This window comes from Paralichthys olivaceus, chromosome 16 (genome assembly GCF_024713975.1).
Source record: "Paralichthys olivaceus isolate ysfri-2021 chromosome 16, ASM2471397v2, whole genome shotgun sequence".
NCBI classification, from domain to species: Eukaryota; Metazoa; Chordata; class Actinopteri; order Pleuronectiformes; family Paralichthyidae; genus Paralichthys; species Paralichthys olivaceus.
Window position 1 is genome coordinate 17,544,476 of NC_091108.1, and position 24,323 is coordinate 17,568,798.

The 24,323-nt window shown below is 40.9% G+C and overlaps 2 protein-coding genes across 3 annotated transcripts; one reads left to right on the forward strand and one right to left on the reverse strand.

Moving 5' to 3' along the window:
- Positions 1–135: 135 nt before the first annotated feature.
- Positions 136–10,698, reverse strand: LOC109640554 (serine/threonine-protein kinase OSR1-like). Its single transcript, XM_020104634.2, has 17 exons — positions 10,398–10,698; positions 9,693–9,805; positions 8,380–8,488; positions 7,540–7,681; positions 6,961–7,016; positions 6,638–6,747; positions 6,432–6,533; positions 6,116–6,249; positions 5,961–6,009; positions 5,808–5,873; positions 5,577–5,699; positions 4,808–4,843; positions 4,481–4,630; positions 4,284–4,389; positions 4,114–4,182; positions 3,512–3,576; positions 136–3,417 (listed from the first exon to the last, which is right to left on the reverse strand). The coding sequence occupies exons 1-17, from the start codon at positions 10,465–10,467 to the stop codon at positions 3,343–3,345; spliced, it is 1,575 nt and encodes a 524-aa protein (XP_019960193.1). The 5' UTR covers positions 10,468–10,698; the 3' UTR covers positions 136–3,342.
- A 3,877-nt stretch (positions 10,699–14,575) lies between these two features.
- Positions 14,576–23,888, forward strand: LOC109640476 (1-phosphatidylinositol 4,5-bisphosphate phosphodiesterase delta-1). Of its 2 annotated transcripts, none has more exons than XM_020104514.2 (15): positions 14,576–14,832; positions 16,382–16,540; positions 17,222–17,450; positions 17,544–17,673; positions 18,016–18,244; positions 19,226–19,427; positions 20,010–20,154; positions 20,244–20,396; positions 20,491–20,643; positions 20,715–20,874; positions 21,647–21,763; positions 21,883–22,061; positions 22,200–22,332; positions 22,852–23,001; positions 23,235–23,888. In XM_020104514.2, exons 1-15 carry the CDS (start codon positions 14,799–14,801, stop codon positions 23,324–23,326), a joined length of 2,265 nt encoding a protein of 754 aa, XP_019960073.2. In that variant the 5' UTR covers positions 14,576–14,798; the 3' UTR covers positions 23,327–23,888. The 2 variants fall into 2 exon arrangements, with proteins under 2 accessions (XP_019960073.2, XP_019960064.2); XM_020104505.2 differs by lacking the exon at positions 14,576–14,832 and adding an exon at positions 15,927–16,128.
- The last annotated feature ends 435 nt before the right edge of the window (positions 23,889–24,323 follow it).

A 24,323-nucleotide genomic window follows, 5' to 3' on the forward strand; every position in this document is an offset into this window, starting at 1 on the left:
TGGTCTTCTGATGAGCAAACACATAAGGGAAAGAAATTTAGAAAATCTGAATGCCATTGATTTTAAAGAATTTGATGATCAATCATTTTATCACCAAAATCCCCCCACACACACACAATGAGAGAGATAAAAGTGTAACTTGTGCCACCTGTCTTTTTTTTTATCCATTTGCCTTGAACAGATTTCAGTGAGTAAAACTGCTTGTCAGGATGCCAAAGCACAGACGGTGTGGTTACAAGCCTCCATGTGCTTCCGAAAATATTTTAACATATCATTAAGGTGCCGGTTGAACAAATATTTTGTGACTAGTGATGCTCGAACAAAGGCCAACAGTGGAAAACTCTACAAAACAAATGTAACTCTTTGTACTGAACATGAGTCTCAGGATATTTGTCTCAATCCATATTTACAAGTGAAATGTTCCTTTTGTTTGACATGAACATTTAGTCAATGCATCTACATCATTACATACAAACTTGTTGGTGTTACATTGCATGGAGTTGCCATCATACGCACATTTACAACTTCTTTACATACACCATTTACATCAGTACCTGAACCAGGAGCTGTATCACAGCCCTGGGTACATGATACAAAACAACCATACAGCTACACTGGGAGTGACAAAAGTAATTTGTTGTTTGAAGAGACTACACACTGTCAACACATCTGCCTAATGACTCAAAACCACTAAAGTAATAAATGGCTTCTGTAAAAGATTTAAGGGTTACTTCACCCAATATATGAAAAAGTGGAATCCAACCATGCAGTCACATTTGAATTTCACCGCCCTGAAAACCTACATTGAAATAAGCATCTATTACCATGCAAGTCATCTGCTGGGTCTCTCACAGTGGCTTTCGGCATACCAACAAAATATGGTGTTCACCCATGGCTGAGTTTTGCAAGTATTTGGTTTAAGTCAGCAGAAGATCAATGTTTTTGGAATTGCTGAGTGGGGGTCAAACATATTTGTTCTTAATTTTATGGGATTTAGTCTTGAACAAAAACTTAAATGTCAACCAAATAGACTTGACTTGACCGCAGCTGGTCAAGTCAGGGCCTCACCCTCCATAGAGCCTTGCATTCTAAACATTGTCTCCTTTTCAATCTTTCACACTTGTAATTTGTTTTAGAAACTACTTCTTCAGAACTTCCAAAAGAATAAACCCACAGTGGTTCAATGACTTATCCAGATGAACAAAGTTCCTGACTCCAGAAGTAGAACAGTATATGTACCTACAAGACTCAAAATTCTACAGCCGTGCCCGTGGCCATGCTTCAGCTCAGCAGTGATATGAGCAACTTGCCAACATGCACATAATTACAACTGTAGCATGTTGATATTTAGTGGCTAAGTTTACCATAGCACTAAATTCAAAGAAGAGCTTAGGTCAAAATGAAAGTCATTAGTTTTGCTTTTGTCGACAACCACCATATTGAGAACACTGTAATTTGACCGTATGGTAGACCTAGGTGAAAAGTCAGAATTACTTAAAGGTTCACTGTGTAAGATTTAGGTGAACGGGATCTATTGGCAAAACATTGATATAACATATTCCTAGTGATGTTTTCACTAGTGTGTTTCATCTAAATTGTACAAATTGTTGTTTCCTTTACCCTAGAATGGGTTCTTTATATCTAAATACTTCGAACTGGACAAACTAAACAACTGAAGGCTAGCACAGCTTGTCTTTCTGGTTTAGAAGGGGAGGGGTATTCAGCTGCAACATGCAATTTCACCAACAGATTTCAATCTTACACACTGAACCTTCAAGTCAAGTGAACCTATTTCACAAATGTCATTACAATCCATCCAATAGTTACAGGAGTTATTTCAATGTGGAAGACAATGGTGGACAGAGTGGCTGACACAGGTCTAAAGCCACCATGGCTACAAATTTAATTGAATTTACTACTCCTCTCTATTGTATTGGGCTGTAGCCAAAAATCTCAAATAATTCAAATCCTTGTCAACTATAAAACCAAAGCTATCTGCATGGCTAAAAGCCACTGGTTTTGCAATTAGGTTGAACTGCCCCTTTAAGCTTTATTTCACGTTGGTAAAACATTTTCAGTTTTTGAGCGTGCACGCTTCCCCAGAAGTTCATCAGCAGTCCACCTGTAACACAAACTGCCTCTGGCTTGACACTCATCACTAGCCTTTTCAATTCTTCTCAGCTGTTTTATCACTAAACAGGGTGAGTTCGATCCTTAAAGGGGTACAGAAAAAACAAACACTTGTGACTGTTGGTGTGTTATGTTTCCCCTTTATCGACATGCTTGTGAAAATGAAAGTCAAGCCTCGTTGCTGATTCTTAGAGACGCCTGTTTTGCTGGTTGCAATTTATGAACTTCTTTTGAGGTACAAGCACAAAAAAAATGTATTCATCCCAAGAGAAATATTATTAGCGACTAATGGTCACATTCGGTGAAAAGAAAATAACGATTGCATAGAACAAGAATATGAGGAAGGTCTCAATCTGTGAAAATAAGCCTGTCAATAATACCTCAGGAGAATGACCTCGGACAACATATTGAAACCACAGTTATGAGACGCAGCAATTACAGCTGATTTGCTTATATCCAATGATTACAGCAGTGCAGTCAAAGCATTAACACAATCACTGCACACTGATACTGTGGAGGAGAGAGTTCATTGTACTGCTTTATACAGTAATCTGGTCATTTTTAAATAAAAACCCATCTGAATTTACCGATTTAACCCTGCAACTATGCTGCAGTGTGTTTATATCGGATTTTATAAGTGTTTCCTTTTAGAATTTGTAAATCTTTGTTAATAGAATACACCAAATAATCACACGTGGACTTAATTTTTCACCAATCACACTAATAAAATCTATAGTTAGAGTACCTAAGGCTGAATTTATTCTTTTCAATTTCAGTGTAGCATAAAGTGCCATGTAAGATCACGCAACACTCTTGAGTTTTGTGGCACTATTGATTAAGGAAAAAAAAAAAAAGGCAATCACTTCCAGTACTGGCAGGAGATGTTTGGATTGTGCTTATGTATGAAGAGGAAAAAAACAAAGGAAAAGAAATTAGGAGTTTATATAGCTGATTGCATCTGTTCTCCCATTTACTGTATAAGCGCACTGTAAACGTTTCAAGTGTGATTCCTGTGATGAACTGAGCCTCGTCTCAATGTGGTCCTCATGCATCCTGCAGTAGTGTCACAGTCCTGCCAGCTTCACATCTCATCATCATCACCTTCTTCCTCCTCCTCTTCCTCTCTTTGGCAGTAGTGGTCTCTTGAAACTGACTTCAATTCAGCTGTGCAATACCATTTGTTTCAGTCCCTTTTTGCTGGCTCTGCTTGACTTAACTGATGCTGAGCTGAGCAAATCCAATGAGTTTAACATCATCAGGAATTTCAGACTCCTCCACACCAGATGCCTAGTAAAAAAATACTGTTGTAATAATTGTAAAATATACATTTATATTACAAAATCCACTATATTGCCATAAATGGTTATGCCCGTGTACTCACCAGTTTAAAGGTCAGATTTTTGTTACTATGAGGATCATCAACAATCTTTTGCAAGTTGGCAGCAACTAGACAAAAGATTAAAAAAAGACTACATCAGATGACCAATGAATATGAGAAGAGATTAGTATCAGGATTTAAAATAAAGACTTCTTCCAAGTGGTGAAAACAGGAAATTTGTGTTTCAGCGACAATGTGCATACAATAAAATCATAAACTGTATGTATTTAGGTCATACATACCAACCCTTTGTTAGCTTTACCACACTTACTACAGATCTTCATACATATTCCTCTGGATCATTAAAGTATTTATTTATCTAAATCAAGTCAAATCCTTTTATCGCCAAATATTTTACTTCTTTAAGCACAGACAGTATACCAAAGAAGACCTGAAAAAATCCATCCCATCCTACCAATTTTTTATACTAAAGGGAGATAAATGAACATTAAGCAGTGAAGTGACTTCATCAGATCTATGCAACTGTAAAGATGCCACCATACTGTGCCATTTCGCTTAACCTCCTTTTCCATAGGTCGAAAAACCAACAGATAACCAATGCAACTTAAAGGATCCCATCATACAGTGCTATTTCTCAAACTTACCAATGACTAAGTCCCTCCCATCCACCAGCCCAGCTGAAACCAACTCCTGAGAAACTCCATCAGCAGAGTCTGGGAGAAGAGGCAGAAAGGAAAATCCAAAAATAAAGACATGAGACTGGATTATAAAAGTACATGTGAGAGGGGAAAAAAGGTATGTGAATTATTCCTACCTCTGCCGGGCATGAACTCAAATCGGATATCGTTGAGTTCCTTCTTGAGATTTCTCAGTCTCAGGACGAGGCTGATGGGAACACTAGCATCTGCTGCAGATGGATCCTGCAGCAGAAAAAGAATCAGTAGGCAGAAATCCCAAATTATCGAGAAACATTTGCACTTGCCTGAGCTAACAAAGCACTCTTTGTTTTACCTGAGCAGTGGGCGCAAGTGACAGACTCGCTGTTTGCATGGGAGCCTGTGGTGGAGCATCCTCTCCTGTCTGGCCCGCACTCACAGGGCCCTCATGTGCTGCAGCGGGTGGCTGCAGATGTCCTGTGGAGCCAGCTGCTGGTGGAAAAAGCTAAGAGACAGGAATTTGCACATTAATCAAGTGAGGGTTTACAACTTTATATGAATGATAAAAACACAACAATAAAAAACCAAAGAGGACAAACATAAGACAGTCATGCAGATTGTGCTTTCAAGACATCATGATAAATCAAGATTTTAAGGTCATGTCCACTACAAATGGACTCACCTCCATATTCTGGGACCCGTCCTTCACTCTGGGGGACTGCAGAATGGACATGACAGATTGTCAGGATTAAAAACATGCAATTCTCCTTTTATCCCCCAAATGTATGGACTGATGGAATATTATAGGATTGAAGGAATTTGAAACACGGTAGGTGACGTCAAACACAAGGCTTCACTAGAATCACAGTCAACAGACGGTAAAATCCCTCACCCAGACATGAATTGAGACACACACGCACGCACGTACGCGCAAACTCAGCAGGTGTTTTAGGCCAGGTGACAGTTTTTCTCCAAAGGATTGATTCTGACAGTTAAAATCACGAGTCCGATTTAATTTAATAATTGTTCCTGTTATTTTACACTCGTATGCTTTCTGTTTTTCATTAAAAGTTAAAAGTTCTTCTGCTTGCTCATTGTGGGATTTGTAGTTTCTCTAATAATGTTGTAATGTTTCAACCTTTCCATGTTAAGTGTGAAATAATGTATGTTGAGATTAGCTGCAATAAAGATAAAACTGAATTGAAGAATGCAGAAACATGGAACATTTGGGAAATAGGACTTTCTTAGTGTGTTTACCTGAGTAACCTTAACCTGAACTACACTGACAATGAGACTGTAGGCCTCAAAACAAAAAAGTGAACTCCAGCACTCCAATAGCACCACCTGCTGGTTAAAAGGATACTGTGTGCACATGTGAGAGAATATACAGTATGGCAGCCATAAAAGTAAACTGATTTAGTATTGGGAGACGCAGGCATGCAAAGACTCACCCGCAGAGCTGCAACAGCAGCTTTGCCCTCCTCGCTCTCCTCGTCCAGCTCATCATCACTCCACTCCCAACCACCGTCCTCTGTCTTGTGGAGGCGGCCACTCGAGCCAGGCACACGACGCACCTACACAATGCATTGAAATAATAATTAGAGACAATCACTGCAACACACAACGCACCAGTTCACGGCAACACAATGTTGTATATTCACAATCCTCTAGTAACAGTAAACCTTTTTTGATCGCTCTGTTATTGTTGGCCCTTTGTGTAGAAGCCTCTCCTGCAAGTACTCGTTGTTCTGTGACAGAAGATAAACATTTATTACAGGATCAATAATGGTTTCAAACATGCCAAAACATTTTTCATTTCATTTTCCTGGGCTCACCTTGGCTTTAGTGAAGAATTTGTGTTTCAGCAACTCAGCAGCAGTTGGCCTAAATAAGAAAGAGACAAGGCTCCTTATTAAATTCAACAAAGCAAAACAAACAAAACTTTAATGTGTTTCTAGGCAAAAAAAAAAGTGTTTTGGGACTAACTGACCTTTTTTCAGGATCTTTCTGTAAACACAGGGAGAGCATCTTCCTGAGGGACTTTCCGTACTTCTTCACCATTTCCTTATCTGTGATGCCCGTCTCCAGACAGGGAGGGTCATTCTGCAAAGTTAACATCAGCACCTACAGAAAGACAAAGGTCTGATTTAGTCGTTTCACAAAGATGAACTGTTAAATTAAAACCAACTGGGAAGAGACACAAACCAAAACTTAAGGCTATCAGCATTTTGTTTGAGCCGTTTCAAGTGTAATAATATCTCTCTGTTGAAATAAAGAAAATAGACAGTAAGAGCCACAACACTTACCTTCATTGGTGGGTATTTATGATATGGGGCTGCCCCCGTGGCGAGCTCAATGGCTGTTATCCCAAAACTCCAGATGTCGGCTTTGAAGTCATAGCCATGGACCTGTGGATTAAAAATAGAACCAAGTGAATAAAGCTCTCAAGTTTTTCACTTATATTTAAGTTATGAGGCAGAGAAAGATGTCATCTACAAAACAAGCCTCCTACCTGCTCCATGACCTCCGGGGCCATCCAACACGGCGTTCCCACAAACGTCTTTCGAACCTTGTTCCGAGTCATGTCTCCTCCTGTTGCTAGAAAGGCACTCACACCAAAGTCTGCACCGTGTGTGTAAATTTGAGTGAATGAAAGAGGAAAAAATAAATAAGAAAAAGGCAGGTTCAATTGATTTCAAAGATTCAGACAAAAACCATCTTTTGTAGTGCAATACAGGCCGTCTTTGTTCATTTGAATTATGTTTTATTGTCAGGATTGTAGAGTGCAACTACATACAGTATCATTTGTCAGTAGATGTAGAGAAAACACTGTACCAGCAATCTGCACTGAGCCATCATCACCAAGCAGAATATTTCCAGCCTTTAGATCCCTGTGTGTGAAGAGAAGAAAGATTAAATTGCCAATAATTAAAATAAGACTATCCAAGTGAACAAACACTCTACACACTATGAACTTCTGCCTTCAAGTCAATCCTTGCCTTCAAGTCAATCCTTGATCACCTTAACAAGGCAAAAATGTGTTGTGTGAGGTCACCGTGACCTTGACAAATGACCTTTGACCACCAAAATCGAATCAGTTCAATCTTGAGATATCAAGAACAGGAAGGATGGACAGACATACAGACAACACGAAAACATAAAAAACAGAGGCTGTCTTCTCAGTGGTGGTTCAATGTTTCTCGGGGGAACTTTTATGTAAAACACACCTGCTTAATTATACATTACCAGTGTATTAGACATTGAAGGAGCGAGGTCAAGTTTAAACAGCAAACTCGCATGCAGTGACAATAAACCCAGTGTTTGAGTGAGCTGAGCTTGAGTGAGGGTGCATGATGGGACACTGAGTCTACCAGCTGATACCCTGCAGCCAGGTGACACACCACAGCAACTCACCGGTGAATCTGCCCGTTTTTGTGAAGATACTCCAGCCCCTCCAGCACTTCTTTCAGGATGGTGGCGATACTGGCTTCGTCCAACACCCCGGTCTTGTGCTCGCCACGAGAGATGATATGTTTGATGATGTCCAACACAGAGCCTGACAGAGAGGAGGAGACAGCACATGGAAGGAATCTACAATTTGGCAAGTAGTTGAAGGTATTTGTCTGGCAGTATTCTGTACTGTAAATAAAGTAAGAGATGCCTCCTGCTTTGTAACACCACAACAGGCTCTCATAATTCTGCAGTAGGCACCAACAACAACACCTGATCTCCAAAGACTGCAAGTGACCTTATAATTAACCACCTAATTCTACAAAACAATGATTATATGTTTGTGTCTGTTGTTTTTCTAGGAGTGGATGAATTCATGGTGAACTGGATCCTGTCTCCACACAGTGCAACATCATGGAAGAAAACTAATGCTCCGAAATGTTCTAAACTTTCAGAATACTAATATATAATAGTAGTAAGAAATATCCTAAGTTCATCTAAATAAACTAACATAAGAGTAAGAGTTTTACACTGATTAAAATGTCCTGTCATCAACATATGGATGCCAGCGAACCAGCAGTTACATGTACAATACATGCATTTAAGTAACATGGTGTAATCTTTTAATTAGGGAGCTTTATGAGCAAGTTCTTTAAAAAAAAGTAATTGCTTTTCAACTTCAACCTGCACACAACTATGAATGCTCACAACGGCGTTGGCCCCATGCATATGCTACATGTGTATCTACGGCGTAGCTCCAATGCAGAAGCATGAATTGGGCCAATCCTAACACTTGGGACTTACCACCACTGAGGAGCTTCATCACCAGCCACAGTTCATCCTTCACCACAAAGGAGGTGTAGTAAGACACAATGTTTGGATGGTGGCACTGGCTCATAGCCTGGATCTCTTTCTGCACGGTGAAGAAAACGTGGGATAAAAGATCACACAAGGAGTTTATCTTTTAAAGTGAACGCCCAATTAATAAAATCTTAGTCATAGTCTGGCTTGAATGAATCAACCCAGTCCCTGCTATTAGTCATTGTTTACAGTAAAATCCTCCATGTCAAAATGGCCAAAACCTAATTCAGGAGTGCTGAGTGCCTCTAACTCAAGACGGTGACCTGCGTTACATCACCACCAGGTCTGCAAGCCAAGACATGTTTAACCTAGATGACAGACGAAGGTGAATTCAGGACCTTGATCTGTTATATAAGCACTGAGTAGGTATAGGTACTGGCAGAAAGGGCAATTTTATGATATATTCACATCAGAGGGCATAAATTCAAATATCAATGCACAACAGACTGAGAAATCAATAATTGGACAAAGTTGAGGAGGTAGTGGCTGATACAAAGCTGAGTCACCACTCTGATATTATGTTGTAACATTTTAAGTACATTATTCTCTCTGATAAACAAGTAGTGTGCAAAACTGCATAAAAGTTATTCTTAGTTCTGGGTCATGCATTTGCTGATGATATATTGTTAGATGAAACTATGTGACAACCAGTAGAGATATTATTATAGTGATAGTACACAAGTCGCCATGCCCTTTTGTTAGATTCGTGTGGGTAACAATAAGCAGGACAGCTTCGTGACAATTTGAGATTGAAAACATTATTGCAACACTGTAAATAAGTGCTTTGCCATGTAAAATATGTTTTCTTCTGCATTCAACAAAATTAAACATTGCAACTTTTTTTACTTATAAATCTTAATTTAATCTCAAAAACAGCCACATCACCCAAAACAGCATGTGGTAAAATTGGATGTCTAGTTATTATTAATGGGTGAATCACTTGTTACCATTATATACATTTCAACAACCTTTAAAAAAAGACTTATCAGTGATTCAAGCAGAAGATGGGGAAAACTTGCATGTCCACTGTCAACACACTAATGCAATGATTTTCTGCAACTTCCTCTGCACTTCTGTTATAATATCTCAATAATATGAAGAAATCGATAATATTCCTGTGTAAAAGTCATTTATTCTGTTCGAATTTGTGTCTCAATTTGTGTTTTGTTGGGTTGTATCAAACCTCTAGCAAACAGACACACAAGTAGAACATCTGGGCTGCAGATGCAGGCCCGCAGTTTGCGATGGTCTCTCACCAGGAGCTCATCCATGCTAGTCTGACACTTCTCCAGGTTGATGCGTTTAATGGCCACCTTCTCCTTCCTGGGTTTGCAGTAGGCTGCCTGGACAGCTGCAGTGGCTCCGCTCCCTGAAGAGAACACCGTTATTTAGAAACTGAAGCGGTGAGGAGCAGGGGAGGGAGGCCCTTCACTTTACACAGCATGACAGCTTGTCTCAAGTATTTTGTGTCTAATGTGAGGCTGCTGAGTTTGCGTCGACTAAGGTCATTGACAGAATTACACAGTGACGTGCAGAATCATGTTTTACTAAATAATAGCAGCAAGATGCGACATCAGAGCAACTTGCTCGGTCGAGCTCCCTAGACTCGTGCACAGTACGAGCTGACTGTAGGCTGTAATCACACCTTCAGGAAAAGACAACCACACAACTCAACCCCTACACTCACGGCAGGGCTACGTTGTGTTAGCTAACCGTTTAGCTTCGTGCTCACTTAATAAGAAGCAGTCTCACTTTAGCCCTCCAACTAGCAGAAGCTGTTCTTTTATTCGGCCTGGCCTGAGGAGAACCGGGCTGTTAGCCTTCCTGCTATGTAGCAACGGGCTGTAGCCACACACTGGCCCTCTGTTAGCTAAAGACGTGCAATACTAGTTGGCTAATAGCAGCCGACACGGCTGTGAAGACAGGCTGGGCTGCTAGCATTAGCAAGCTAAGCTACTCACCTATCACCTCGTTGAGTTCGTAGTCATCCTTGTCGATTGACCAGGTTTGAGAGGACTGGTCGTCTGCCATGGCGCCGCTGTTTGTAGGTGTAAACAAAGCTTGTGAATGAGACGCTGTGTGGGATAATAAGTTGGTGGTTACTCCATTCGGCTTCGGTGATGCTGTCTGCCGCCGCTCCGCTGACAACTCCGCTCCTGTCAACACTGCTCTACGCGCGACGGACACACTGGACACGGAACAGCTCGGTTTTCATTTCCGCGCCCATGTTAACAGATGAGAGATGACACACCTGCTGCTGCTGCTGCTGCTGAATACTTCTGAAGACATGTCTTTATTATCTGCTGAATACTTCTGAAGACATGTCTTTATTATCTGTTTAATACTTCTGAAGACATGTCTTTCTTATCTGTTTAATACTTCTGAAGACATGTCTTTCTTATCTGTTTAATACTTCTGAAGACATGTCTTTATTATCTGCTGAATACTTCTGAAGACATGTCTTTATTATCTGCTGAATACTTCTGAAGACATGTCTTTATTATCTGCTGAATACTTCTGAAGACATGTCTTTATTATCTGCTGAATACTTCTGAAGACATGTCTTTATTATCTGCTGAATACTTCTGAAGACATGTCTTTATTATCTGCTGAATACTTCTGAAGACATGTTTTATTTTCTGTTGAATACTTCTGAAGACATGTCTTTATTATCTGCTGAATAGAAGACATGTCTTTATTATCTGCTGAATAGAAGACATGTCTTTATTATCTGTTGAATACTTCAGAAGACATATCTTTATTTTCTGTTGAATACTTCTGAAGACATGTCTTTATTATCTGTTGAATACTTCTGAAGTCTTGTCTTTATTATCTGTTGAATACTTCTGAAGACTTGTCTTTATTATCTGTTGAATAGAAGACTTGTCTTTATTATCTGTTGAATAGAAGACATGTCTTTATTATCTGTTGAATACTTCTGAAAAAATGTCTTTATTTTCTGTTGAATACTTCTGAAGACATGTCTTTATTATCTGTTGAATACTTCTGAAGACATGTCTTTATTATCTGTTGAATACTTCTGAAGACATGTCTTTATTATCTGTTGAATACTTCTGAAGACATGTCTTTCTTATCTGCTGAATACTTCTGAAGACATGTCTTTATTATCTGTTGAATACTTTATTTTTGAATATGACACAAACGTAAATGATTGCAACATTTCCGGTATCCGTTTTCAAGATAAAAGCACTCCTGTGTTTTTGTGGACTATTTTAAACGTTTTTTTAAATTTTGAAATATTTGCAGGAGCGGAAAGTGCACGGCTTCATTCTGTAAAGTTTTTAATTGAGTACACAGGACTACTTTACTTTACCTATTAAAATACAGTGATCACATCAGAAACCTCACAAGGGCTTAAGTTATATTAAAAGCTCATCTAAAGAAGTTCAGGTGATGGACAGCAGGCTCTTTCTCTCTGTCTGTCTCCCCCTTTGTGTCTTTTTCTCTCTTTCTCTCTCTCTCTCTCTGTCTCTCTTCCTCACACACACACACGCTGAGCAAAAACCACAGGACGATGAGCATCGAGTAAAAGAAAGCTTCCCACGTGTGACCACAAGGATAAAAACATGTTGATGCACAGTGACATCATAGTTACACTTGTTATTTACTGTCACTTCCAGGTAACAACATGTGTAGAAACCTTTTAAATACAGTCTGTGGTATGAACACAGGGGGCAGAAGAGCAGCAGAGCTCCGCTGCGGAACTGTGTCTGGTGCAAACGAAGAAGTGAGACACGCAGCAGCACAGCGTGCCGACACTTCCGCTGCCGTTCCGCAACGTGACGCAACGATCTACGCACGAACGCGGCAGGAAGGACGAAGGTGCCGCCATCTTGAGTGTGGCATAGACTGCTTATTATCTAAAAAACACATGTTACAATCTGAAGAAACAATCAGCAGAATAGAACACGTTTCATTTAGTGGTGAAATAAATGATATGATAAATATTTTCGTCTTTAAAGAGGAGAGATTCAGTGTTTTATTCTTCTTACATCCCGCAGTTGAAACATTGTGCACAGGACACCGGTGGATGCAGCTAATGTCTCCACTTGGATTTGTTTTCTTGCACTTGTTTTCTTGAAAGAAAATACTAATGCCAGTGTAGCAGTACTCAGACCATTCACTCGAGTAAAAGGAGCAATACTAAACATTACAAAAAATCTTAATTTAAAATTGTACCTAAGTAATCAAAAGTAATCGTGATGTAAACTGCTCTCTTGATTTTTAGACCATTAATATACTACTCATAGATTGTATATAAACATGGAGGACGTGTCTTCATTTCCTACCATTATCCAGAAATGAAGCTATAATATCCTGCACATGAACACTGCCATTTCATGAAGTCTTACTTCAAACATAACCGCTCGACCAAGTACACGTCAATCTCAGCTGTCGATCGGAACGTTTCACCCTATTTTATAGAATCTACTTACTAATTAAAACCAAAAAATTAACACTGAGAAGAACTATAACCAAAATGACAGAAACCATCAGTGAAACTTTTAGTTTGGCCCATGTCCCATCATCTATCATGGAAAAGACATGATATATGAACTGTACTGCAGCTAGCAACTAGGTGGCAATTGAAACACTTAGGCTTCACTTTTGGTGAGCAGTCATGTCATCCATCTTTATACGGTCTATTGTTTCAATAGTCTATTTAAATGCTATATTTGTAATATTGGATAAATAATTCTATAACAATATGCTCTTTTATCAATGTTTTTTTAATCTTGAAAGTATCTATTCACTGCAACTATATGTAGGCACTCATGTATAGTATATGTTCAGTATAGTGCATGTTTAGAATGATTTGTATTGCTACTCTTAGATCTGCGGTCAGGTGGGTCATGTGCTAATGTTCTGTTGGCACCAGTCCACAGTTGATGTGCTGAGATATGAGGATGTTTTGGGGGAAACTTCTGAAAGCATGGCTGGCATTAGTGGCATGTGAGGAAACAACAGGGCCTGTTCCTGCTTGTTCGACAGGAACAGCCAACAAGCCAATGCACAGACTTCACCAACAGGAGAAAATACTCGTCTTGAATTCAAGGTCATTCGATCTTTGGTTTCGTTCCATGGTTCCTCAGTGACACCTTGTTCTTTATACACTTCCTACAGATACCATAAACTTTTTTGTGGAATAACTGATGAGTAATATAGATGGTTTTCCTCACTTGAAAGGAATACAAGCAGAGATAAAGTTATTTTCTTGTTTCTTGGAATATATTGCAATGAATGTTTTTGTGCATTTAAGCAAATAACCAACACCCTGTGCTGACCACCACATGTCTATAGCACTCATACCATAAGTGAAGTCCACACCGGACTAAGTTTTCCTGCCTGTTTCTCAGGATCTCTGGGATTTTTAGATGGGGTCGACCCCTCTTCCGGAAGCTCTGGCCCTGATGCTGCATTAAAGCTCACTCATCCTGATGCTGACAGTGCGCTGAGAGTAAGCCAGGCCTGAAAGGGAAGTGCTGAGAGCCACAGGAGTCCCCAACACAGCAGTGACTGCAGTGCTATTATCCTGCTAATGCTAAGCTACACATGAAAAGAAAAGCGAAACACTCCACCTTTCCCCCATTCAGTGTAACCCAATATGCTCAAACTCACGGTCAACTATGTGGGGAGCAAACTCTGCCATTGTTCAAATGAGGAAAAAGGAAAGAAAACAAAAAGGAAAGGAAATAAAATTGTCTATTGAAATAATGGGATAGTGGAATTCCACACAAAATGTTACCTGCAAAACCTGATTGTCCACTTTTTTTTACATTGAGTTTCCTCAGAGTAACAGGATTACATATAAACATGGATCGAATAGGATTTTTCACTTTGTCTGCAGGTGCATGAGTGAGCAGTAAATAACGTGACTAACAATGTCAAGTCATTTTAATTCAGAGGAAGTTGTGCAAGGGTTTTCAGAGCAGGCGTGTAGTGTTTATTTACAGAGAACCAACAACCTCCACCATGAGCAAGCACTTGAAGAAACCCAGAGCAGAACCTGGCTGAAGAATGCTGGATATACAGTAAAGTCAAACATTGTGTAAACTGATCCCATGCCTGCTGGCTAGCGCTGCTGCTGAGGTGTGACCTAACTTGCTGTGACAACAGCACAGCAGCTTGAATGGCAGACTTGTCAAACCGGTGTGAGAGGATGCAGAGCTGACACCAGTCACTCTGTCCTTGGATTCCATTCAACAGTCCTCCTGGTTTTCCAGTCTGCCTGCGCTCATGGACAGAAGGAGCCACCTCATGTGAGATCAAGTCCATTAAGTGAGAGGAGGACAAGAAAAAATCTAAACTGTATAGAAGAGTGAGCCAGAAATCCAGAGAGGATGGAAATGAATGGGGTCGAAAATACAAACAGCGGTAGGACACATTTTTTGATTTCTGTTTATTTGTTGTAGTTAAAGCACTTGTTGGGAGTAATTATGTAAAGCCCTGTATAATTATTGGGCCAATGGGAGTGAAGTGGCCTTATCTCATTTTTCTTGCATTTCAGTCGTTGCTGATAAAAAATTTTCTCCAGCATATGTAGAACATAGAGTGAAACATTATCGAATAATGGCACCTGTGAAGTCGCACTTGTTTATAGTCTGCCAAAAGGTGTGGCCCTGTAATCCAGCCTAGTTTCACCACTCATGCAAGCAGAAACACGCTTTTCCCTGCTTAGCTTGAGACTACCAAAGCAAGATAGTCTCAAGCTAAGCAGGGAAGATGAAATCAAAAAACTATTACTGCAAACAACGTTCAAAACTAAACATAGATCTGCATTCTCTATGACGCCCAAGTGTCCTTAGGCAAGATGATGAACCCAAAATGGCCCCTCATAGTTGTTGAATGCACTAACTGTATTTGTAAGTCACTTTGGATAAAACTAAATGACATGCAATGCAATGGAATGTCTGCTAACTTGTTTTACAGCAAATGTGTGTGTTTCTTATAAACGAACAAACATGGGAGACTTGAAATCACAGCACCTTGCTGTATCGCAGTATCGCCACCAGAGAGCGTCCGTAAAGCAACAGTGTCAGGACTGAACCTTGACTGTACAGTAACAGTCTCCGAGCCGCCTTTTTATGAATTACCGGAGTGAAACGTGATGTTTGACTTTGTGCTTCCCCTTTTATCTCAAATAAGTAGATTGACGTAGCTGCATTTTAAACATTTAGCGTGTTTCTTCTGAGGTCAAGTCAAGTTTAATGGCTGTAACCCTGCGTTACTGGAGCACGTGAGGCGTAGTCCAGATATTTAGATGGTTAGCTTGCTAAAAGCTAAATGAAGCTAAAATCTGTTATTTAAAGTGCGTGGGTGTTTAAGTGACGTCACTGCCTTCAGACCTTATATCCCTGCTTCATATCAGATGGAAATTACGTAATGAGACACAAACTAAGAAGTTCAGGAGAGAGGTGGTGGAGTGTGTGTGTGTGTGTGTGTGTGTGTGTGTGTGTGTGTGTCAGCTGACTGAACTTTGACTGAGGCTCGTACACGCCCCTTCCTACACACACGGATCGCTCCCTTGCTCCCTGAGAACACTAGTAGCGTGTCGTTCACCTGAAGGCATCATGAGCTGCCTGCAGAGACAAGCCAAACTCAGCCCCTCCGAGGAGCTGCTGCGCTGCGCCAGGGGCCAGAGAGACATACAGATGAACGCGAAGCTGCTCGGTAGGCTCCACAGCAGGAATCTCAAGGGTGACACAGTGGAGAAGGAACCGAGGGGCTCATCCAGGGTCGGACTACAGCACACACTGTGGAGATCTCCCCTCGATCTGATGTGTGAAGCTGTCGAACTCTGCTTCTTGTCGTCCTGTCTTGGTTACTCACGTGACTTGTGATTTTGGAGACGGAAGTGCAGAGCTGAAGGTTTGAGTCAACTGTCAGAAATGTAATGTTTCCTCTGTTCTCTCTGTTCCCTCAGGGATGGAGGGCGACCAAGACCTCCAGTTCCTCCTTCAGGGTGGAGATCTCCTCAAGGTCCGCTCCATGTCATGGAAGAAGACCCGCTACTTCAGACTCCAGGAGGACTGCAAGACCATGTGGCATGAATCCAAAAAAACCTTCAAGACAAAACAGACCTGTGAGTGCTGTCCGAGCATCCCACCTGCATGTGTGTGAGAACTCCTGCATATCTGTCTGGTGTTGAGGTGGACACACGTCTCACACACCTTGATTTACCTTTTTATTTATATGTTAAGGGGTTTTCAGAGCTGATATAACTTAAACCATCAGATTATTAAAGTTAAGGACTTAACATGCAGCTATAAATGAATATTACTGTGTGAAAGACCTTGGTATTGTCAAACACACACCTTGTTGCTCATGATAGCAGTGATATGTTTTATGGGTGTGTCTGGAGAGATAGCGATTTTGTGCATAAGAGTGGTTTAATCTTTCTCTGCTTCCATAGCATCCATAAACTGACCTTACATAGTCACAGTCTGATAACTGTGGTGTAGTTATGTCTTAATTGCTGTAGCCATGTCTGATAACATCCAACCCTTGAGGTCACATCCAAGATCTCTGCACATTAGTGACTTTTAACTTTGGTAAAAGCTCAATGCCCTCAAACTTGTAATGTGACGTCAGTATACTGCAAACAGGAGGCCAATGTTTACCAAACAGGCTGGTCTGTAATGACTAAAGATAGCAGAAGAACAGAAGAGCTGCTTTTTTAATCAGTCCTGTGCTAGGGAATTATTTTATTAAATGGTAGTATAATTGCAATGCAGTATAATTTACGCACCTCTTCTGCTTTCAGTCTCGCTTTATGACATCTCAATGGTGAGGATGGGCCGACACTCGGAGGGTTTGAGGAAGAACACGGAGGAGCAGGTGGAGGGCCGTTGCTTCTCCATTATGTTCAAGAACCGCCGCAAGAACCTGGACCTCATCGCCAGCTCCGAGGAGGAGGCCAAGCAGTGGGTCAGCAGCCTGGAGAAGATAATCACCAACTTAAACAACCTCAGCACCCAGCAGAAGACAGAACAGTATCCTTTACATGATCGTGTTTAGTGTTTATTATTGGTGGTCATACCTTGTATGTTTGCATTTATCCAATCCTTACATTAGAAACTTTTCAGTTGGATCATCAGCTGCCTGAAGAAAGCAGACAAGGATAAAGATGACAAGCTGAGTCAGTCAGAGATGAAGAACTTCCTCCGTTCGATCAACATTGAAGTTGAAGATGACTACGCAGAAATGCTCTTCCAGGTGAAGAACTCAGAGGTTTTCAATGCTTCCTAATGATGGAAATTACATGTTAACGTAATAAGAAGCTATAAAAACACACTGCTTCAGATTAATGTTTTGATGATTTAAACACCAAGGCCCTTTACTCAAACCCGAAGAAATATGATAAAGGTACAAAGATAGACAGGAAAACAGTGTTAACATGATATTTCAGGCAAAGTGTGTGTGTGTGTGTGTGTGTGTGTGTGTGTGTGTGTGTGTGTGTGTGTGTGTGTGTGTGTGTTGTGTGTGTGTTTGTGTGTGTGTATACTTAAATAAATACGTAAATTAAACCATAATCTATCATCAAATTCCCTCATATAGCAATGTGACAAATCAAAATCTGGATACCTGGCTGGAGTGGAGATCCAACACTTCTATGACCTGTTGACCCATCGGGAGGAAATCAACGTTATCTACGGACAGTACGCTAAAACCACCGGCTTCATGAGTCCTGGAAACTTAGTTGAGTTCCTGATGAAAGAGCAGAGAGAGAAAGCTACAGTGGCCCTTGCACACGAGATTATCGAGAAGTATGAGCCGGATGAGCATGGTCAGTACCTGAACTGAATGGTTTTTGTTCCAGGTTGGTTCTCCACAGTGTGGTGGAGCAGTGCTTCTCTGGTTTCCTGAGCTTTCAGCATCACAGCTCTGCTGGTTTTCTTTTATCACGGACTGATACATGGCGTGTGAATGCTTCATTGTAGCTGGTAGAACTGGAAACCAGCAGGGCTGTGACTCTATTTGTTGGATTATGCATTTGTCTTTACATTTTTGGTACTTAGTAACTTGTAGGTTTTAATATAGTAATGCTAATAGATTTCTTTCATTTTACAATATTTTTTTATATTTGGTATTAACCAATGACCCTTCAGAATCAGTTTGTAAAAAAACATTCCACAGTCGCTCAGCATTAGGATTTAAAGAAGCAGGATTTCTATGACACCTGAGAGGGAAATATTTGACCAAGTGTAACAGCTCTGTGGGTGGGAGCGCTGTTAATACTAGTGTACTGCACCGGTGAGTGATTATAGATTAAACAACCAAGCGTAGATAAAAGAAAGAGAGGTAATGTGTAACTTTCAGTGGGCTGATGCCACTGTGCTGTCACAAAGAAGAAACTGGCTTTAACTCCAGATGACAGCTAACCCGTCACAGGCCGCTCAGACAGCAACTAGTTAATGTTAAACTACACGATAAATTTAAATACATGCAGTTTGCAATAAAAACCACAGACTTTGGTTTGTTTCATCATTATTTTTCAGTTTCCTAACAATGTTAAGCAATTTTGGGTACGTTGAAATACACTGTATAAATGCATTATTACAACTATGATTAGTCATAATAACTAATCCAAGTTATTGTGTAAGGTTCCTTTATCCTGGGATTAAGTTTGAAACAAGATCCTCTTAAGAGAGAGACAGCATTCTGTAACATTCACACATTGTGTCCATGAGAAAATGACTGTTCCTCACTTATTGTTGCTCTGATGCACCACTGTCACATCAGCTGCCTTACTCTTGTGTTCTCTCAGTTAAGGCGAAGCGGCTGCTGTCTAAGGATGGCTTCCTCATGTACATGCATCACCCAGAGGCCATGATCCTGAACTTAGATCACAAGGAGGTGTGCCAGGACATGAACCAGCCTCTGAATCACTACTTCATCTCCTCCTCACACAACACCTACCTAATGGAGGATCAGCTCAAAGGGCCCAGCAGCACAGAGGCTTATGTCAGGTAACAGCTCTCACTAGAGGCAGTAGATGAAAACAAAACATAAACCTTTCAGAAACTATTAAGGGAAAGGTTTAATACTATTGGTCCAGGCTTGAGAATATATGAGCACTTTCACCCTATTTCCATCCATCCATCATCTGTACCACTTAATCATTTGAGAGCCACGTGGGGCTGCAGCCAATCCCAGCTGAAACTGGGCAAGAGGCGGGGTACACCCTGGACAGGTCTAGAGTGGATCGCAGTCAACGTATAGACGTAGTAGAGTAGTACCTATGGTCAATCAAGTCTTCAATGAACCAACTCCGATCTGCATGTCTCTGGAGAAGGGTGGAGTACCCAGAGAAAACCCAAGATGACACAAGGAAAACATGCAAACTCTCTCTTCTTGGTTGATATATGTTATATGTGGTCATGAATCTATTAATTTAATATTCTCTCCTGTAATTGCACTTGGACAAGTTAGTATTTTAACCATCTGTCTGCAGGAATACACTGCCGCTCATTTGTCATATTTGTAATATTGTTTTGTTATATGCTATTTCTTTCACATATATTCACTAATACTGGTTGTGACCCTCCCAGGGCTCTGCTGAAGGGCTGTCGCTGTGTGGAGCTGGACTGCTGGGACGGATCTGACGACGAGCCAGTGATTTACCACGGCTACACACTCACCTCCAAGATCCTCTTCAAAGACACAATCAAAGCAATCAAGGAGTATGCATTTAAGGTGTGTGTGATAGTGTAGCATCCGGTATAATATTGTGTAGGTTCCAGTAAGTCTATTCTGTTTGTCTCTTTGTCTTGTGTCATCCTCAGACGTCAGATTACCCTGTGATCCTCTCGTTGGAGAACCACTGCAGCGTGGAGCAGCAGAAAGTCATGGCCCACCACATGAGTTCCATCCTGGGCAGTGCACTTGTTACCACTCCGCTGGGGGACGACATGCCCACAAATTTCCCTTCTCCTGAGGTTGTTGTTCATTCTTATCTATATGCAGATTTTATTTGAGTCCTCTAATGAAAGATGGTTGTAATGACATCAGTCTGTGTGTATTGGCATCTAGGAATTAAAGGGGAAGTTCCTGATCAAAGGGAAGAGGTTGAACAAACTGGAGGCCACCTTTGCCTCTGAGGCAGCAGCTGCTGATGACGACGATGTGACGGAGGAAGACGAGTCAAATGATGAGGATGAGCAGAGGGAGGAAGAGCAAAGAAAGGTGAGAGAGAAAATAAATCAATGAATCAATACTGATCTTGACTTAACCTTTAAATTCTATTTAACATGTAGAAGAAAAAGAAGCTGAAATTAGCAAAAGAGCTGTCGGACATGGTGATCTACTGTAAGAGCGTCCACTTCAACGGCTTCGAGGACGCTGTTAAAAACCTGAGCTTTTACGAGATGTCGTCCTTCAAGGAGGGAAAGGCTGTGAAGCTGGCGGAGGATTCGGGTGAGGAAGACCTCAGACTGAGCTCACTTCTGTGTTTTAAGCTGCTTTCAGACATGCACTGAACTCCGGATAATCTCCTGACATTCTCCAGAGGGGCTGTATGTGAGAGGGCAAATTTCAGAGTGAGAGCTTCTCTAGGGGATTCACCATGAGGGAGTGGCCATGCTTGAGGATGTGACAGACGCAGTATAAGAAAACAAAAACAAGAGTACAAATATCTCAGGATGAAAAAGCAGTGCCACACACATAGAGGACACTGACAAAAATGTAAACAAAAACAGCAGAATGAATCTGTTACATCTCTGCCTGCTGCACCAACTCTCACCTGAACGCTCGGGAGATTTCTGCGTTGTTGTGAACGCGTGAAAATCTCCTGCTGCATTGTTCATATGTGAAAGGTGAACTCTGCAGAACGTACGGACCCAATTGTACAAAGATTCAACGGAGTTCATGTCTGAAAACAGCTTCAGTGTTTGATTTATAATAGTTTCAGATTTGTTTCTTTTGTTTTCTCTCTGAAGAAGACTTGGTAAAATCAGGCCTAATGTTTTTGTCTCCATGTCAGTTTTTCCACCTAACATCCTGTTTCCCTTCATATCCTGTTTTCTCTAAACTTGACAAATGGACACTGATAACCAGTTGTTTCAGTTACGATGGCACTGCTGTCAGAATCAAGTGCACGTATGTTCTGTATCTGCTGGTACTAAATGATACCAATTGTTTTCAGATCTGTAATTGACACTATGTTTTGTTGTTGATGTGCTGGCTACAGCAAACGCCTACATCCGTCACAATGTGGACAAGCTGAGCCGCATCTACCCAGCAGGCTCCAGGACCAACTCATCCAACTACAACCCTGTGCCCCTGTGGAACGCCGGCTGCCAAATTGGTACGAACTTCAAACTATCACATGTACAGCCCGCTCTGATAATATGGCAGCCATCAAGGGAAAACCTTGATCTAATGAGTTTTATATATCCCTCACCTATTTTAATAATTTCTCTACAGTGGCTCTGAACTTCCAGACGACGTGCCCGGACATGGATGTGAACCAGGGTAGATTCCTGGTGAATGGGAAAAGCGGCTACATCCTGAAACCAGCCTACATGAGGGACGTAGATACAGAGTTCGACCCCATCACTCTGACCCGAGGAGACTGGCTCAAGCACAAGACGCTCCATGTCATGGTGACAATTGTCAATACAAACACAGACACTGGCATTAATCCAAAGCATTTGCTGTAGCGTCCTGTTCTTCAGGAACAAGTTCATTATGTGAAGGATGTTTTTTTAAATCGGCCATGATGTGTCTCCACCTGCCACCAGGTTATATCAGCGCAGCAGCTCCCCAAACTGAACAAGAAGAAATCCTCCATTGTGGACCCGCTGGTTAAAGTGGAGGTGTACGGAGTGCCCGAGGATGTTGCTGTGAAAGAAACCAATCCTATTGAAAACAATGGTAATTTTCCTTTTATGTACATCGACGGGTTCTTTTACATCGTAATGCAGGTTTTCATTTATTTCAGTATTTTTGAAGCAAACTATAAACTGAACTGAACACAGCCAATGCCATGTATATTAGTTTTTATCCCAGTTAAGAAATGATGTAGATTGAAGGTATAACATCAGTATTTGGGCTGACTTCAGGATTATCTAGAGGTCTGGAAGAAACCATCTCTTCCAGGCCTGAACAACACAGGCAGCACTATGACTCTCTAGTAAAACCTCTTGCCGACTAGGAAAAACTCCTGCCCAGCTCACACTGTTTATTTGTCTATCAATAAGTAAAACCACAGCTCCATACATGAAATGTATTCAGACCCTCGGGCGCTTGTCAAAATTCATTCTAGGAAATGTGGTATGTCTTAACAAATTCAGAAAAACAAGACGAAAGCACACAAAACAATTCTTGGAATGTGACAAACATGAGCAGAACGACCATGAAACATCACTGAGGGAATGCCTCGCCTTGTTTTAGGGTTTAAGCCTTCGTGGAACGAAAACTTCCAGTTTGACGTGTACGTGCCAGATCTTGCTCTGGTGCGCTTTGTTGTGGAAGACCACGACTCCACGTCTGACAACGAGTTTGTCGGACAGTACACGCTTCCCTTCAACAGCCTGAAAATGGGTGAGTTCAGTATCTGGCTGCAGATGTTTGCTCTACTTGGCAGGTCATGTTTTTTTGACTCCTCACTGTAACCCAATGATTTAAAGGCACCGATCGCTCTTTGTTTTCACACTTGATAAATGAACAGAGACATCAACTCTCTGGTTTAGAATAAGAGATTTCAATTCACAAGCAGCACAAAGAGCTCTTCATATTCTCATCGCTGACTGCAAACGCTTTATGCTCTCTCACAGGATACAGACACGTGCCTCTGCTCAATAAGAACGGAGACCGTCTCCCCTCAGCCGGACTCTTTGTACACGTCATGGTCGTCGATGTTAACTAAGACGTCACCGACTGACATGTGCCTCTGCAGGAAACTGGGACCCCCATTACACAGTCGTGTCTCAGCTGCTTTGAATTAGATTTTATACTTTTTTAGATCTTGATTAACTTATTGGCTTCATTTTAGAAAAAAGTTAGAGAAAGACCAGATTACAGCACAGATCTCCAGCTGCAACCGTGAGTTGTTTGAGGAGCTGAGTATCTACATGCATCTACTGTGCCTATCACACTAGGCTTGTTAGACTAATACTCAATAACCTTAAAATGTTGTGATAGGTTTAATACAATGCACTAGATGTTCAGACTGCAAATGCAATAATTTTGTATGATGAAAAGCTTGTGTCCCTCATTTCTGGTCAGTTACCGTTTTGTATATTTAAATATTTTTATTCAAATATTCAGCTTTATGAATTCTGGAGAGACATAAGCAAACTTTAAAACAATCTGCTTTGTCTTCACCAGTTCATTTGAGTCATCACTTATGAATATTGTTCATGTAGCATCATCTTGACCACTTTTATCTTTTTATAAATCAAGACGGAGATAAAATATTCAAACACAAACACTGGTCTCGATCATTTTTTGCAGCTCTGAATTAAACAGTGTTCAGTGATTTATAATCTGTTGTACCAAGTGGAATAACACTGTGTAGTTATTTGCAGTGTGGTTGTAAACGACCAGAGTACGGTGTACAGCTCAGTAGTAGCCCACAGTCCACACCATATAACCGAGGACTGTTTTAAACCTCTTTGTTTCAGGGAACCAGCTTGAGGCCGAGCTGCTTGAGTCATTACCAGGTGGACCTTGAATGGACACACCCTTGGTACACAGTGTCAGGAAGTTGATACACAAATAAAGCTGGTGGATTTACTTGATATTGATATTGTCATGAAAGCCCTTGACAAAGTTATGGTTATTTAATTCCTTAACCTTAAATTGGCTATAGGAAATATATTATGAGAACAATGGATCACTTGTCTATTTGTATGTTATGACTA

Bases quoted from the DNA above. Each gene is read 5' to 3' on its own strand.
- LOC109640476 (XM_020104505.2), top strand. From the start codon at position 16,029: ATGAGCTGCCTGCAGAGACAAGCCAAACTCAGCCCCTCCGAGGAGCTG. The intron at 16,129-16,381 runs GTAGGCTCCACA...CTGTTCCCTCAG, and splicing joins GATGAACGCGAAGCTGCTCG to GGATGGAGGGCGACCAAGAC. The intron at 20,155-20,243 runs GTGTGTGTGATA...TGTCATCCTCAG, and splicing joins TCAAGGAGTATGCATTTAAG to ACGTCAGATTACCCTGTGAT.
- LOC109640554 (XM_020104634.2), bottom strand. From the start codon at position 10,467: ATGGCAGACGACCAGTCCTCTCAAACCTGGTCAATCGACAAGGATGAC. The intron at 6,010-6,115 runs GTCAGTTAGTCC...TTTCTTATTTAG, and splicing joins CAGAAAGATCCTGAAAAAAG to GCCAACTGCTGCTGAGTTGC. The intron at 4,183-4,283 runs GTAGGAATAATT...CTCTTCTCCCAG, and splicing joins TGAGTTCATGCCCGGCAGAG to ACTCTGCTGATGGAGTTTCT.